This window comes from Sphaeramia orbicularis, chromosome 20 (assembly GCF_902148855.1).
Source record: "Sphaeramia orbicularis chromosome 20, fSphaOr1.1, whole genome shotgun sequence".
Lineage (NCBI taxonomy): Eukaryota > Metazoa > Chordata > Actinopteri > Kurtiformes > Apogonidae > Sphaeramia > Sphaeramia orbicularis.
In genome coordinates this window covers 44,360,670-44,376,399 of record NC_043976.1, presented here as the reverse complement: position 1 = coordinate 44,376,399, position 15,730 = coordinate 44,360,670, and the positions used below count along the sequence as shown (strand labels likewise).

Genomic DNA, 15,730 nt, shown 5'->3' with positions numbered 1-15,730 from the left:
TAATAAATTAAAACTATATTCAAAAAATAAATTAATAAATAAACTCATATTTGACATAACAGCAGATCTTTACATAGAGTTTTTTCCCCTAAAAGTGCGGTAATCAAACACAGTTATCATGATAATTAGACTTTAAATGGTAATACTAACCATCTGTGATTTTACCACGGTTTATCGTTATACCAGTAATGGTTACATCCCTTGACACCTCCAAATTTTTGTCTGTTTTCATGCAAAAAAAAACCCATTAAACTGTGAAAATACATACTTTTACAAACTATCCAAACAAAAAAGACGTGAGTAACCTGAAAAAACTGAAATTTCTTATGAAAATTTGTTGCAATTTTAACAATCTTCTGCCTCCATTTCTCATTAGTCCATGTGCATTCTGGATCAGATCTACAAAGACACTAAACACTGAGGAACAGGAAGAAAAGAGTTCAAACTGGACTGAATTTAATACAGACATTTCAGGTTGGACACATTTGTTCAGGTTATTCACATTTTATTATTTCAGGATAGTTTGTTTGGGACCAGGACACAGTAGGAGACACTGGGACTAGGCTATGGTCAGGTGCTGCTGTGGGGGGGGGGGGGGCACAAGGGGGCGTCGGCCTCCAACAGTGAGACGTGCTCCACAAACCCCACCATGTTCAGTTCACAGTGAACGGCACATGTAAAAACAAGGTCTGCGTCGTCCCATGGCAGCAGCTGAATGTGCCTCTGCTGCACAGACCTGCAGATATTTGATCTACACACACATTCTGAAATGTTCCAGGAATGTGTCCATGTGTTTTTAAGTAAGGAACGGGACAGAAAAGGAGAAGTCGGGTTCATTCTGGACCGCCGCTGTTCTGTTCGCTCTAGTTCAGCCCGGAGGAGAAGCCAGACCCTGGGCTCCTGTGGGCGCCAATCACATGACCTCGGATCTGAATAGTTTGACTCGGTTGCTCTAGTTCACAGGTGTCAAACATGCGGCCCGGGGGTCAAAACCAGCCCACCAAAGGGTCCAATCTGGCCCCTGGGATGAATTTGTGAAATGCAAAAATTACACTGAAGATATTAACAATCAAGGATGTTAGAATCATTTTAGGTCAATTAAATCTCAAGTGGGTCTGAACCAGTAAAATACTATCAGGATAAACTATAAATAATGAAAGCTACACATTTTTCTCTTTGTTGTAGTGTAAAAAAAAAGTAAAATTACACAAAAATGTTTACATTTACAGACTAGTGTTTTACAAAAAATGTGAATAACCTGAAATTTCTGAAGAGAAGTATGTAGAACTGTACCAGTATTCTGCCTGTTACTAAATGTTTTGTGTATTTGTAGATCCACTGTGATCTTTAAGTTGTGATGCACATGTGTAAATGATAAACTAAGGCATAATATTAATAAAATTACGCTTATTTTTCTTAAGAATTTTCAGGTTCATATTTGTTCATGTTATGTTCAAGTATGGTTCGTAGATGTAAACATTTTCATTATGGAGTTTGACTTTTTCACTCAAAAACAGAAAAAAACTTTGGAGTTGACATTATTTATCAGTTTTTATCCTATTATTTATATTATTTTCCTGGTCCGGCCCACTGTAGATCAGATTAGGCTGAAGGTGGAACTGAACTAACATGAGTTTGACAGCCCTGCTCTAGTTAAAGTCACTTACTGACATAGTTCTGTTCGATCCAAGACCCAAGTACAGCAGGTTGGTCCATGGCCAATCACAGCGTCCCCCCCCCCCCCCCATATGCACATGAGACCCAACATGGCTGCAGGCATCCCCCGTCCTCAAAATCCAGCCTCGCCCTTTCTCATTAACATTTCAAGAAGAAAGCCTGATTTGAAAAGCTCTACGTAGCACAGAATTCAGCCAACGGGGAAGAGCTGACGACAGTAAAACTGTTGAATGATCTTCTGGATGGGACTGTGATTACAGGAGATTTAAACACAAAAACAACTTAGAATTGAACTAATTTGCATTTTAAAATTAGATAATTAAGAAAATACTCTTTGAATACCAGCATTAAAACAAGGAGTGATACTGAGAAATTGATATATTACATAAGTCTTATTGATAAACACAATCTGTACAAATTAAGAGCGTACACTCTTAATTTCCGATTTTTAAAATTCCATTTCAAATATACTATTATGGTTATTCTGCTGTTTTACTTGGTATTTTTATTTCATTGTTTTAATTGTACAGCTGTTTTTTTGTCTTCTTAATCTATTCTTGCATTTTGAGTCTATAATTTTTGCTTTTTAATCTTCTGTACGACACTGTTTTTAATTGTACAGCTGCTTTATGTCTTTAATCTATTCTTGCATTTTATTTAATTTTTTATTATTTATTTATTTATTTTAATTTTGGTTTTCCCCCTGTAAATTGCTTTGGAAAAAAAAAGTGTCTGCCAAATGCATAAATGTAAATGTTAATTTGAAGAACAGGAGGGATTGTTGATTAAGACAGTACAAAGACCTAAAAACTGCATGTTTTAATTAGAAAGTAAAGCTCAAAAACAAGCTAAAAACTGCAAAGTCCACATAGGGAAGCTGCAAACCAGCTAAAAGAATATCGAAACAAGCTAAAACCTCTGCAAAGGTTAAAGAGAAAACCTACAAAGGGGCTAAAAGACACTCTAAATGAGGTCAAAACTATCAACTCAGATACAGATTGGATCATTTTGCAGGGCCAGGCTGCAGTTGGTTGCTAAGAGAAGAGAGGAGCAGTGTGGCATTTGCATCAGGGTGTGTGTGTGTGTGTGTGTGGGGGGGGGGGGGGGGGGGGGCGGCATGTGAGATACCACAAATGTGATGAAGGGGGAGTGGGCGAACATGGTCTGACTGACACCTAGTGAGGTGGAAATGTAGGTTAATCTGGTCATATGGACATCAGCAGCAGCACCGTTCCTCCTGGAGCTCAGAGAAGGAGAGGAGGGGGTGGGGGTGGGGGCCAGAGGGGCGTTGGCTCAAAGGGAAACAGTGGAGCGAGAGAATAGCTGTAGAGGTGGCACATCCTTATTGGAAGCTGCAGGAGGTGTTGGCTTTGTGTGGGAGACGAATAGGAAAGGGATAGAGAAGATGAAGAGGATGACGGGGACAAGGACAGAAGGACAGAAGGAGCCTGGCTGACTGATGTGGACTCCTCACCTCCTCTAACATGGCTGTGTTGACAGAGCGCCGCTGCCTGGACCTGATTGGCCGCTCAGTCCTCTCACACTTCCTCTGACCCGCTCTGATCTAATTCACTTCCACTTCCATCACATTATGTAATTCAGCTGCAGCAGAAAGGCACGCTGTCTGAGGTGGAATCACATTCACGTCTGAACATCCAGACATACTTGGATGGTTGTCCTGCTGCAGCTGTGATAACAGTATAAACACAGGTGTCTACCAAGGTTAGAATAGTTTTGGATTTTTCATTATAGTTTAGTTTTATTTCGTTTTGACTTTTTTTTTCTCTAATTCAGTTTGTTTTAATTCGTTTTTAGAGCAGGTTTGCTAGTTTTTATTAGTTTTCATTATTTTCTAAATGCTTACCAAATCTTCCCCACAGATAGGCCTAGGCCCTGGGACCAACCCGTTAAATTTTGGGCCCAGAAGGCCAAAGTTCAAGGTCACAAAATCTACAATTTTCCTATCTGTCATCTTTGAGCAATTTTCCAAAATTCATAAAAAATTCAAACGACTCCGATTAGCCTCCAATTGGATCCACCTGTAGCTTAGAACAATATCTTGTATTTGGCTCAAAATTGTCCACATCCACTGTGGAATGTGGACTCTGTGGACATTTACCTTTAACATTGAAAATCCCATTTACCACACATTTTTCATTTACATATGTTTCTATCTGGTTTCTATATGTTTCTATGTGGTTACCTGGTTATGTTTTTGCCAGGGTTTGTTTGTTTGTTGGTTAGTTAGTTAGTTAGCAAGATAACTCAAAAAGTTATGGATGGATTTTCAAGAAATGTTCAGGAAATGTTGATAATAGCACAGGGAACAAATGATTAAATTTTGGTGGTGATTGGGGGGGTCAGATCTGTCTTGGTGGAGGTCTGTGCTCTCCAAGTGCTTTTCTAGTTTTACATTTTAAAATTAATTAGAGAAGACATGACGACACATGAAGGTAAACTAGTTATTGTCTCCAGGGCTGTTGATGAAGTGGAAGCTCTGAGCTCATACCTGAGGGGGTGTAGTTCACATATTTAAGCCCAGTGGGGGGTGATGACTACACAAACAGGAGGGCATTATGGGAATGTTGGAGCTCATAATCAGTCATCACTGCTTTTTATTCTTCACAAACTTTCAGCTTGAACAGCCTAAAATCACTGCAGTGTCATGAAGTAACATTGGTGGGTTGATGTGGTGGGGGTCCCCCAGGTCCACTGTGGTCACGGTCAGAACCACAAAGCACAGGCAGGTTGTTTTCAGGTGTTAGAACCCGTGGAAGGTTTATCAGTGTTCTGGAATACGAGCAGGTCCACTGTGTCTCCAGGGTCGAAGCTGTGGAGTGATTTATGTCCAAGCAGAAAGATCTGGAGGTGTGTTCCACCGTGGGAGCCAATGGAGGTCTGCACGGTGGATGGAACATGTTCTACTTTCTTTGTCTTTGTCATGCTCCTTGCAGCAGCGGCAGCAACCCCCCCCCAGCCTCCTCCTGAATGCACTGCAGTTTTCTGAATCAGCTGGAGGACGGTGACAGCACACACCAGCTGATTCAGAAAAAAAGCGTTTTCAGAAGCTCTGTTCAGATCATTGTGTTCAAGCGGCTGCACTAGTGCATGGGTCTGTGCTCTAGTGCAGCGTGCAGACGCAGTAGAGGGGTGGGGGGGCTGCCATGTGTGAGAAACCCCTCCCCCTCACGCTCCTTCCCTCATGGTCACATACATCAGATGGAGACGGAGATGAAGACTCCCATCCGCCCACACATAGGCGATGGCGGCGTCTCAGCCCAAGGGAGACCCCTGGTGGTGTTGAAGTGCAACTGCAGCTCCACAGCCCCCCCCCCCCCCCTACACACACACACACAGCCCCCCCTGCCCTCACCCTGACCTGCACTGCTTTGCACACAGAATAATTTATGGTTTAATTTACAGCGTACAGTGAAGCACAGGCATTCTCTACTGATTATACAAGCACAGTGGGACAATGAAGGGGGGGGGGGGTGGAGGGGGGGTACTCCCACATGGTGGTACAGTGCTGTACTAAGTCAGTGTAACCTCAGTGGGCTTCTTTAATAAACCCATTGTCATCAGTGTTGGTGCTCTGCGACTGTTCCTTCTGTCTGCACATGCTCAGTCAGACTCTGTGAGTTGAATTATTCTCTCATTTCCACTCTGGGCGTGTCTACACACTTTCCACGCTGCATTCTGATGCAGTGTGTTGCATTCTGTACAGTCGCAGTCTGTAGTGTCAGCCTCATTTATCTGAACCACGCAGATGTGTTCTGCATTCAGCTGCACAGCTCTGTCTTTACCTCTGCCTGTGTTTCTGCCCCTTCATCTGCTCCTGCTTCTGCCCCTTCCTCTTCATCTACCCCTGTCTTTGCCCCTTCCTCTGCCTCTCATCCACTCTCTTACACCCCCCCCCCCAACCTGTCTATATTTAATTACCCCTCACAGATCCTGGGGCTCCATTGCTGTCCCCCTCTACTTCTGTCACATTTCATTCACTTCAAACCAAGTGACCGTCGGCCAATGAGAGCTCAGCAGGAGATTCTAATCAGCCAATCACTGACAGAGCTCACCTCCACTGACCACGGTGAAGTGTTTGGGGATGCAGAGAACTTTGGTCGTTACATAACGTGAAATAAGAGGGAAAAAGCCTGTGCACTGTCCGTAGGTTCAGACTTATGAGTGGACCCCCCCCCACCCCACCCCCACGTTCCTGTTTCATGTCAGTTGGTTTACAGTCTGTGCACCACATACTGTTCACCTACAGACGTTCCACTCCCAACATGAACTTTATAGAAATGTTGTATATTTAGCCTTCTTCCATCGATGTGTTTATTTTTGAGGACGATCATTTCCAGTGACTGCAGATGGAGGTTAACTTGTACAATGTGTCTCTGTACTTAATGATAATAATAATAGTAATACTAATAAATACTTAATAAATATAATAATATAGTGTGTGGTCTCTCTAATTTCAGCTGAACACATACTGTGTCCTTCCACAGTGTCTGTCTTCAGATCTGACCTGGACTTTTCTCTGTTTCTGTCCTCTGTCTTTTCTCTCTTTCTGCTGTTACTTTCTCTTTAAAAAAGTGTGGTTTAGGCTTCGGAAACCAAGTGTTGTAAGATCTTAAAATTACAACATACGTTGCATATAGCCTCAGTGAAACGGAGCTATGTAACCCCAGTGTCACATGACTTGTGCTGTTAAGACCCTGATATCAGTCGTGAAAGGGCAACGATGTGTGTGTTTTTCTACAGCTGATGTGGTTGACGATGCGTTCAGGGTCTCGTCCTCTTGTCCTTCCTGTGGGTCTGACTCAGACTGTTGGTTGTTGTTCTTTCAACTCAGTCTCTTGCCTCCACATTCATTTGTTCAGGTGAAAGATGAGCACAGATGATCAACACTATTATGTAGGACTGTGTATCGGCAAGAATTTGGCAATACGATATAAATCACAATACTAGGATCACAATACACTAGATCGCAATATATCACAATACTGTTAACAAGGCGATATTTTTTGCTTTGTTTATTTTCTTTTAAAAAGATTACATCCTGGAAAAACTTATAGTACAGCATTTGGATAAATAAAGTTTTAACAGGCAGGTTTACCAGTGCAAAAATCACACAAATACATGTTTTACAGACATTTCAGTTTAAGATCCTGTTTAAATGTTGGTATTCTATTACGGAAAGAATGCATTATGTTCAGTCCCTGAATTGTCCAACATCAGAACATTATTTTTGTGCATTCTCAATATAAAAAACTAACATTTGCTTCTTTCAAACAGTAAAAAGTGCTTTTAGGATGCTTGAAAAAACCGTTATCAATTTTTAAAAACTACATGAATGACCTGTAATATCACAATACAACTTCTGTAGTATACAAACAACAGAGTAAAACACCCATGAGAATATAGAAATAAAGAGCATGATAAATAAAAAAGAAAAACCAAAATGAATCTCTGCCGTGTCTGCACTTGAATTAATACCTAAAAATATTGATACAGTCCTTTTTAATATCGATACAGTATCATGAAGTGAAATATCACAATATATTACAGAACTGATATTTTCTTACACCCCTGCTACTATCTAACCCTATTATACCCCCCCCCCAACACCCCCACACCCCCCACCCACCTGAACAGGTCCGACACAGAGCTAACTCTAAGCATACTTAGTCTGTCAACTCGTGTTGGCCCAGCTCTCAAACCCACAGACACGCTTCACAGAGGAAGCTGTGAGAGGGAAATTTTCATTAGCATTTCCTGTTGTGTCATATGAGTTTCAGTCAGAGCTGTGTGTGTGTGTGGGTGTGTGTGTGTGTGTGTGTGTGGGTGTGTGTGTGTGTGTGTGTCTACTTGCAGAGGTACATAGATCCTGTTCCCCTTTGCCTCCATCACAGGCTCGTATGTCCTTCAGCTGGACTGGACAGACGAACAGTCAAAGTGTGTGTGTGTGTGTGTGTGTGTGTGTGGACGGGGCTGAGTGTGTGTTGACGGACGCCGTCGTGCATCGCCATGCGTCGAGCTCTCAGTGTGTTCAGAGGCTACCGACGAGCAGGGGAGGATGATGACGATGTGTTTGTGTGCAGCCCTGGACATAAGGTGATAAACGGAGGGAAACGTGTTGCCACTCTGCGCTTTTGCACTTTGTCGTCTCTAAATTTAGCATCAGTGTTTGCTTTTGCCAACACAGATGGACAAGACATCCCATAATAATTCATGTTCCTTTTTTTCTGAAGCGTCCATGTCTCCTTTCAGATCTGTCCATCAGACGCTGGCGGCCGTCAGCGCCTTTGTTCTGTGTAACTGTTGAACTGAGTTCCAGGTAGAGCTGTGAGCAGACCATGTGACCACTGTGAGCAGGTGCAGCGTACGGTGCAGGTGGAGCATACGGTGCAGGGTGGAGTGTACGGTGCAGGTGGAGCAGAGGGTGCAGGGTGGAGCGTACAGTGCGGGGTGGAGCAGACATTGCAGGTGGAGCAGACGGTGCAGGGTGGAGCAGACAGCGCAGGGTGGGGCAGACGGTGCAGACGGTGCAGGGTGGAGCAGACAGCGCAGGGTGGGGCAGACGGTGCAGGTGGAGCAGACGGTGCAGGGTGGAGTGTACGGTGCAGGTGGAGCAGACGGTGCAGGGTGGAGCAGACGGTGCAGGGTGGAGCAGACAGCGCAGGGTGGGGCAGACGGTGCAGGGTGGAGCAGACAGCGCAGGGTGGGGCAGACGGTGCAGACGGTGCAGGGTGGGGCAGACGGTGCAGGTGGAGCAGACGATGCAGGTGGAGCAGACGGTGCAGGGTGGAGTGTACGGTGCAGGTGGAGCAGAGGGTGCAGGGTGGAGCGTACAGTGCGGGGTGGAGCAGACATTGCAGGTGGAGCAGACGGTGCAGGTGGAGCAGACGGTGCAGGTGGAGCAGACGGTGCAGGGTGGAGCGTGCGGTGCAGGGGTGGAGCATAAGGTGCAGGGTGGAGCAGACGGTGCAGTTTCCATCAGGCCCTTTTCCTCCAGAACCCACAGTTGCCTCTTTGGGTTCAGTTCCACTGACCTTTGACCTTTGACCTCCTTCTGTTGACAGTTCCACAGCTTCAGTCAGACTCCAGTTCAGTGGTGATATTAACCTGGTGTTTTTATTCACTTTCATTTTGGTTTTTAGTTTCACTCCTCATGTCATTTTAGTTTCTGTTTTATTTTGAGGAAATGTCTTTTGTTTTAGTTCAGTTGTTTTATGTTGGAAATCCTGATTTTAGATTTCAGAATTTAATGTTCTTTGCAGTAAATCAAAGAGACAAAATTGTTGCCATTATTTATCAGCATGATGTCATACTATTTTTGTCACATTAAACCAAGGAGAAAATTTGGAATCATTATTTTTAGTTTATTATGCTGTTATTTTTGAGTTCGATACCTTTGACTGTTAATATCTTCTGCACTTTGTAAATTCATCCCAGGGGCCGGACCGGACCCTTTGGTGGGCCAGACCGGACCCTTTGGTGGGCCGGACCGGACCCTTTGGTGGGCCGGTTTTGGGCCCCGGGACGCATGTTTGACACCTGTGGTTTATGTGAACAATATTCTGGTTGGTTCCAAGAGCGGCAGGAAGTCCCATCTGTGTCCTGAAAACCGTTCAGAGTGAGGCGCGCCATCTGAAGGAGAACAGAGGGCTGAGGGGGCGGAGCCTGCGCAGCCTCCCGTATGCTCATCCTCTGTGATTGGCTGCTTCTCTGCCACTCAGTTGGGCGGTGGTGGACGTTCTCTGGCGTGGGCCCTCAGCTCAGCACTGATCTCCAAACCCCCCGAATATTTTCCACAAGCGAGGACGAGAACGTGAAAACGCTCTGAGCCGTAACCATAGAAACGCAGCTCTGCGGCTTTTGTGAAATGACCTTCGGACGCTGCCAAGTTTGGAGTCTGACGGACCCCCTTGGAAAGGCGTGTTTGAAGTGTGTCCATGCTGACACTGAGGGGCCGCGGTCGGAGGAGTCCACCGCTCTGACTCCAAAAAAACCCCAAAAAAACAAAGTACAGTGCTTTGTGTTGTGAGTTTGTGAAATGGATGAACAGCAGTGACTTCAGCTGAAAACATGCTTTATGCTGATGCCTCCGTTTGGGTTTCTGCTCGTATATATATGGTTCATTGTGACCCATATGTTCATAGTGCAGCTGGGTTTGGTCTCCTCTTCCTCTTCTCCGTGGACCGTATATATTCGTCTGTTCTTTGAAATCTTTTGCCAACAGCAGTATTTTATCCAGAATATTCCATTTAGCCTTTGTTTCCTACAGACCTTTACATCATGTCACCAGGTTCTGGACTCGCCTTTCCACTGGTCCCACTGGTCCATCTCGACCTGGTCTATAACATGATCTAGTCTATTACTTGGTCTGGTCTATAACTCTGTGTGGTCTGTAACTTGGTCTGGTCTATAACATGGTCTGGTCTTTAACATGGTCTGGTCTTTAACATGGTCTGGTCTATAACTCGGTCTGGTCTGTAACTTGGTCTGGTCTATAACTCGGTCTGGTCTATAATATGGTCTGGTCTATAACTCAGTCTGGTCTTTAACATGGTCTGGTCTATAACTCGGTCCAGTCTATAACTTGGTCCGGTCTATAACTCAGTCTGTAACTTGGTCTATATCTTGGTACCGTTTGTGACTCAATCTGGTCTATAACTTGGTCTGGTCTGGTCTGTAACTTGATCTGGTCTTTAACATGGTCTGGTCTATAACTTGGTCTGGTCTATAACTTTGGTCTATAACTTGGTCTGGTCTGTAACATAGTCTGGTCTATAATTCGGCCTGGTCTGTAACTCGGTCCGGTCTATAATGTTGGTCTATAACTCGGTCTGGTCAATAACTCAGTCCAGTCTATAACTTGGTCTGGTCTTTAACATGGTCTGGTCTACAACTTGGTCTGGTTTATAACTTTGGTCTATAACATGGTCTGGTCTATAACTCGGTCTGGTCTGTAACTTGGTCTGGTCTTTAACATGGTCTGGTTTGGTCTATAACTCGGTCTGGTCTTTAACATGGTCTGGTCTTTAACATGGTCTGGTCTATAACTCGGTCTGGTCTATAACTCGGTCTGGTCTATAACATGGTCTGGTCTATAACATGGTCTGGTCTATAACTCGGTCTGGTCTATAACTCGGTCTGGTCTATAACATGGTCTGGTCTATAACATGGTCTGGTCTATAACTCGGTCTGGTCTATAACTCGGTCTGGTCTTTAACATGGTCTGGTCTATAACTCGGTCTGGTCTGTAACTTGGTCTGGTCTATAACTCGGTCTGGTCTATAATATGGTCTGGTCTATAACTCGGTCTGGTCTTTAACATGGTCTGGTCTATAACTCGGTTTGGTCTTTAACATGGTCTGGTCTTTAACATGGTCTGGTCTATAAAATGGTCTGGTCTATAACATGGTCTGGATAATAACTTGGTCTGGTCTGTAACATGGTCTGGTCTATAACTCGGTCCAGTCTATAACTTGGTCCGGTCTATAACACAGTCTGTAACTTGGTCTATATCTTGGTCCCGTTTGTGACTCGATCTGGTCTATAACTTGGTCTGGTCTGGTCTGTAACTTGATCTGGTCTTTAACATGGTCTGGTCTATAACTTGGTCTGGTCTATAACTTTGGTCTATAACTTGGTCTGGTCTGTAACATAGTCTGGTCTATAATTCGGCCTGGTCTGTAACTCGGTCCGGTCTATAACGTTGGTCTATAACTCGGTCTGGTCAATAACTCAGTCCAGTCTATAACTTGGTCTGGTCTTTAACATGGTCTGGTCTACAACTTGGTCTGGTTTATAACTTTGGTCTATAACATGGTCTGGTCTATAACTCGGTCTGGTCTGTAACTTGGTCTGGTCTTTAACATGGTCTGGTTTGGTCTATAACTCGGTCTGGTCTTTAACATGGTCTGGTCTATAACTCGGTCTGGTCTATAACTCGGTCTGGTCTATAACTCGGTTTGGTCTTTAACATGGTCTGGTCTTTAACATGGTCTGGTCTATAACTCGGTCTGATCTTTAACATGGTCTGGTCTATAACTCGGTCTGGTCTATAACTTGGTCTGGTCTATAACATGGTCTGGTCTATAACATGGTCTGGTCTTTAACATGGTCTGGTCTATAACTCGGTCTGGTCTGTAACTTGGTCTGGTCTATAACTCGGTCTGGTCTATAATATGGTCTGGTCTATAACTCGGTCTGGTCTTTAACATGGTCTGGTCTATAAAATGGTCTGGTCTATAACTCGATCTGGTCTATAACTTGGTCTGGTCTGGTCTGTAACTTGATCTGGTCTTTAACATGGTCTGGTCTATAACTTGGTCTGGTCTATAACTTTGGTCTATAACTTGGTCTGGTCTGTAACATAGTCTGGTCTATAATTCGGCCTGGTCTGTAACTCGGTCCGGTCTATAACATTGGTCTATAACTCGGTCTGGTCAATAACTCAGTCCAGTCTATAACTTGGTCTGGTCTTTAACATGGTCTGGTCTACAACTTGGTCTGGTTTATAACTTTGGTCTATAACATGGTCTGGTCTATAACTCGGTCTGGTCTGTAACTTGGTCTGGTCTTTAACATGGTCTGGTTTGGTCTATAACTCGGTCTGGTCTTTAACATGGTCTGGTCTATAACTCGGTCTGGTCTATAACTCGGTCTGGTCTATAACTCGGTCTGGTCTATAACATGGTCTGGTCTATAACATGGTCTGGTCTATAACTCGGTCTGGTCTATAACTCGGTCTGGTCTTTAACATGGTCTGGTCTATAACTCGGTCTGGTCTGTAACTCGGTCTGGTCTATAACTCAGTCTGGTCTTTAACATGGTCTGGTCTATAACTCGGTCTGGTCTATAACTCGGTCTGGTCTATAACTCGGTCTGGTCTATAACTCGGTCTGGTCTTTAACATGGTCTGGTCTATAACTCGGTCTGGTCTGTAACTCGGTCTGGTCTATAACTCAGTCTGGTCTATAATATGGTCTGGTCTATAACTCGGTCTGGTCTTTAACATGGTCTGGTCTATAACTCGGTTTGGTCTTTAACATGGTCTGGTCTTTAACATGGTCTGGTCTATAAAATGGTCTGGTCTATAACTCGGTCTGGTCTATAACATGGCCTGGATAATAACTTGGTCTGGTCTGTAACATGGTCTGGTCTATAACTCGGTCTGGTCTATAACTTGGTTGGGTCTGGTCTGTAACTTGGTCTGGTCTATAACTCGGTCTCGTCTATAATATGGTCTGGTCTATAACTCGGTCTGGTCTTTAACATGGTCTGGTCTATAACTTGGTCGGGTCTATAACTCGGTCTGGTCTATAATATGGTCTGGTCTATAACTCGGTCTGGTCTTTAACATGGTCTGGTCTATAACTCGGTCTGGTCTTTAACATGGTCTGGTCTTTAACATGGTCTGGTCTTTAACATGGTCTGGTCTATAACATGGTCTGGATAATAACTCGGTCTGGTCTTTAACATGGTCTGGTCTATAACTCGGTCTGGTCTATAACTTGGTTGGGTCTGGTCTATAACTCGGTCTGGTCTGTAACTCGGTCTGGTCTATAATATGGTCTGGTCTATAACGCGGTCTGGTCTTTAACATGGTCTGGTCTATAACTTGGTCGGGTCTGATCTATAACTCAGTCTGGTCTATAACTCGGTCTGGTGTATAACTCGGTTTGGTCTTTAACATGGTCTGGTCTATAACTCGGTCTGGTCTATAACTAGGTCTGGTCTATAACTCGGTTTGGTCTTTAACATGGTCTGGTCTATAACTCGGTCTGGTCTATAACTAGGTCTGGTCTATAACTCGGTTTGGTCTTTAACATGGTCTGGTCTATAACTCGGTCTGGTCTATAAAATGGTCTGGTCTAGAACTTGGTCTGGTCTAGGGCTTAGGGCCAGTGTTTTATACTTGACTATAAACTCATACATACTTGTGAATCGTTTGGACCTGATGTACTTTTAATTAGTCTCAGAATCATTAACCTGCTTGACTTGATCATCCTCACATCCACATGTTCCTACCCGCTGTAGATGAAATGACTGAAATCGTTGAACCCAGGTCCCAGTTGGACTGGTTCCGCGGTTGGGGTTAGGGTTAGTCGGATGGTTCTTGATAACAGACAGAAGGTTGGAACGTGTGCTTTGAAGGTTACGGTTCAACTATGCTGAGAATGTGATGCTTCAGACCTGGAGAGCATGTGCAGACCATGTGGCGTCTGATTGGATGAGCAGCAGCATCCTGTCTGTGTTGGACGGTCACAGCCCCTCCCCTTAGAGCCCCTCCCCTCAGAGCCGTCTATATTAATACCACATGTCTGATTTTTCTGTCTATAGTCCTGTTTTCACTCGTTCGTGGGTTTTCTCTGTTTCTGCGCTGGGTTATTGTTAATATGTGAACCTTTACCTGCAGTCAGGACTCAGGGGTTAAAGGGTTAATATGTGAAATTTCCCCACAGTGGGATAAATAAAGTTTTATCTTATCTTTCTTAACTTATCTTATCTTACTTTATATCTTATCATACATCTTATCTCTAATCTTATCTCATCTTACCTTATATCTTATCATGTCTTATCTTTTGTCTTGTATCTTAACTTATATCTTACCTTATTTCTTCTCATATCTTATCTCTTACCTTATCTCTTATTTTATCTCTTACTTTATCTCTTGTCTTATCTCTTACCTTATCTCTTGCCTTATCTCTTATCTTTTACCTTATCTCTTACCTTATCTCATGTCTTATCTCTTATCTTATCTCTTACCTTATCGCTTAACTTATCTCTTGTCTTATCTCTTCCCTTATCTCTTATGTCTTACCTTATCTCTTATCTTATCTCTTATCTTTTACCTTATCTCTTCCCTTATCTCTTATCTTTTACCTTATCTCTTCCCTTATCTCGTATCGCTTCCCTTATCTCTTCCCTTATCTCTTGTCTTATCTCTTATCTCTTCCCTTATCCCTTCTCTCTTCCCTTATCTCTTCTCTCTTCCTTTCTCTCTTCCCTTATCTCTTATCTCTTCCCTTATCCCTTCTCTCTTCCCTTCTCTCTTCCCTTATCTCCTGTCTTATCTCTTATCTCTTCCCTTATCTCTTATCTTTTACCTTATCTCTTATCGCTTCCCTTCTCTCTTCCCTTATCTCTTCTCTCTTCCCTTATCCCTTCTCTCTTCCCTTCTCTCTTCCCTTATCTCCTGTCTTATCTCTTATCTCTTATCTCTTCCCTTATCTCTTATCTTTTACCTTATCTCTTATCGCTTCCCTTATCTCTTGTCTTATCTCTTATCTCTTCCCTTCTCTCTTCCCTTATCTCTTCTCTCTTCCCTTATCTCTTATCTCTTCCCTTATCTCTTCCCTTATCTCATCCCTTATCTCTTGTGTCGTTCCTCCTTCCCTCAGACTACATCTCCTACGGGTCAGGGCCGCTCCGACTCCCCGGTCTACACCAACCTCCAGGAGCTGAAGATCTCCCAGTCCAGTCTGCCCCCCGTCCCCTCGGGCTCCCCCCTCCACATCCTGGGCGACTGGGAGACTCACAAGGACCTGAGCGGAAGGCATTTCTACTACAACCGGGCCACGGGGGAGCGCACCTGGAAGCCCCCCCGCACCAGGGACGCCAGCGGGAGCACCAGCAGCTTCAGAGGAGACAGTCAGGGCACGGCCGACGGAGAGGTGAGGCGCTGAGGCTCCGCCCCAGACCTGGGGGGGGGGCTCTGATTGGGCACCAGTAACCCTTTAAAGCAGGGCTCTCAAACCCGTGTTCTTTCAGGTTCCACGTTCAGTCCGATTTTATCTCCAGTGGGCCGGACCAGTAAAATAATAACAGAATAACCTATAAATAATGACAACTGCAAATTTTTGTCTTTGCTTTAGTGCAAAAAAAAAACATTAATTTATGAAAATACTTACTTGGATCAGATCTACAAAGACACTAAACACTGAGGAACAGGAAGAAAAGAGTTCAAACTGGACTGAATTTAATACAGACATTTCAGGTTGTTCAGGTTATTCACATTTTATTGTTACAGGAGAGTTTGTAA

The 15,730-nt window shown here is 43.9% G+C and overlaps 1 protein-coding gene across 5 annotated transcripts in view; it reads left to right on the top strand.

The window, feature by feature from the left end:
- Positions 1-15,730, top strand: part of LOC115411424 (rho GTPase-activating protein 12-like) — an 86,414-nt gene that overhangs the window by 45,877 nt on the left and 24,807 nt on the right. For all 5 annotated transcript variants that reach the window (XM_030123539.1, XM_030123541.1, XM_030123540.1 and 2 more), the window contains exon 2: positions 15,090-15,362. In XM_030123539.1, the coding sequence (XP_029979399.1) occupies positions 15,090-15,362 (273 nt within the window). The remainder of the gene's footprint in view (positions 1-15,089; positions 15,363-15,730) is intronic.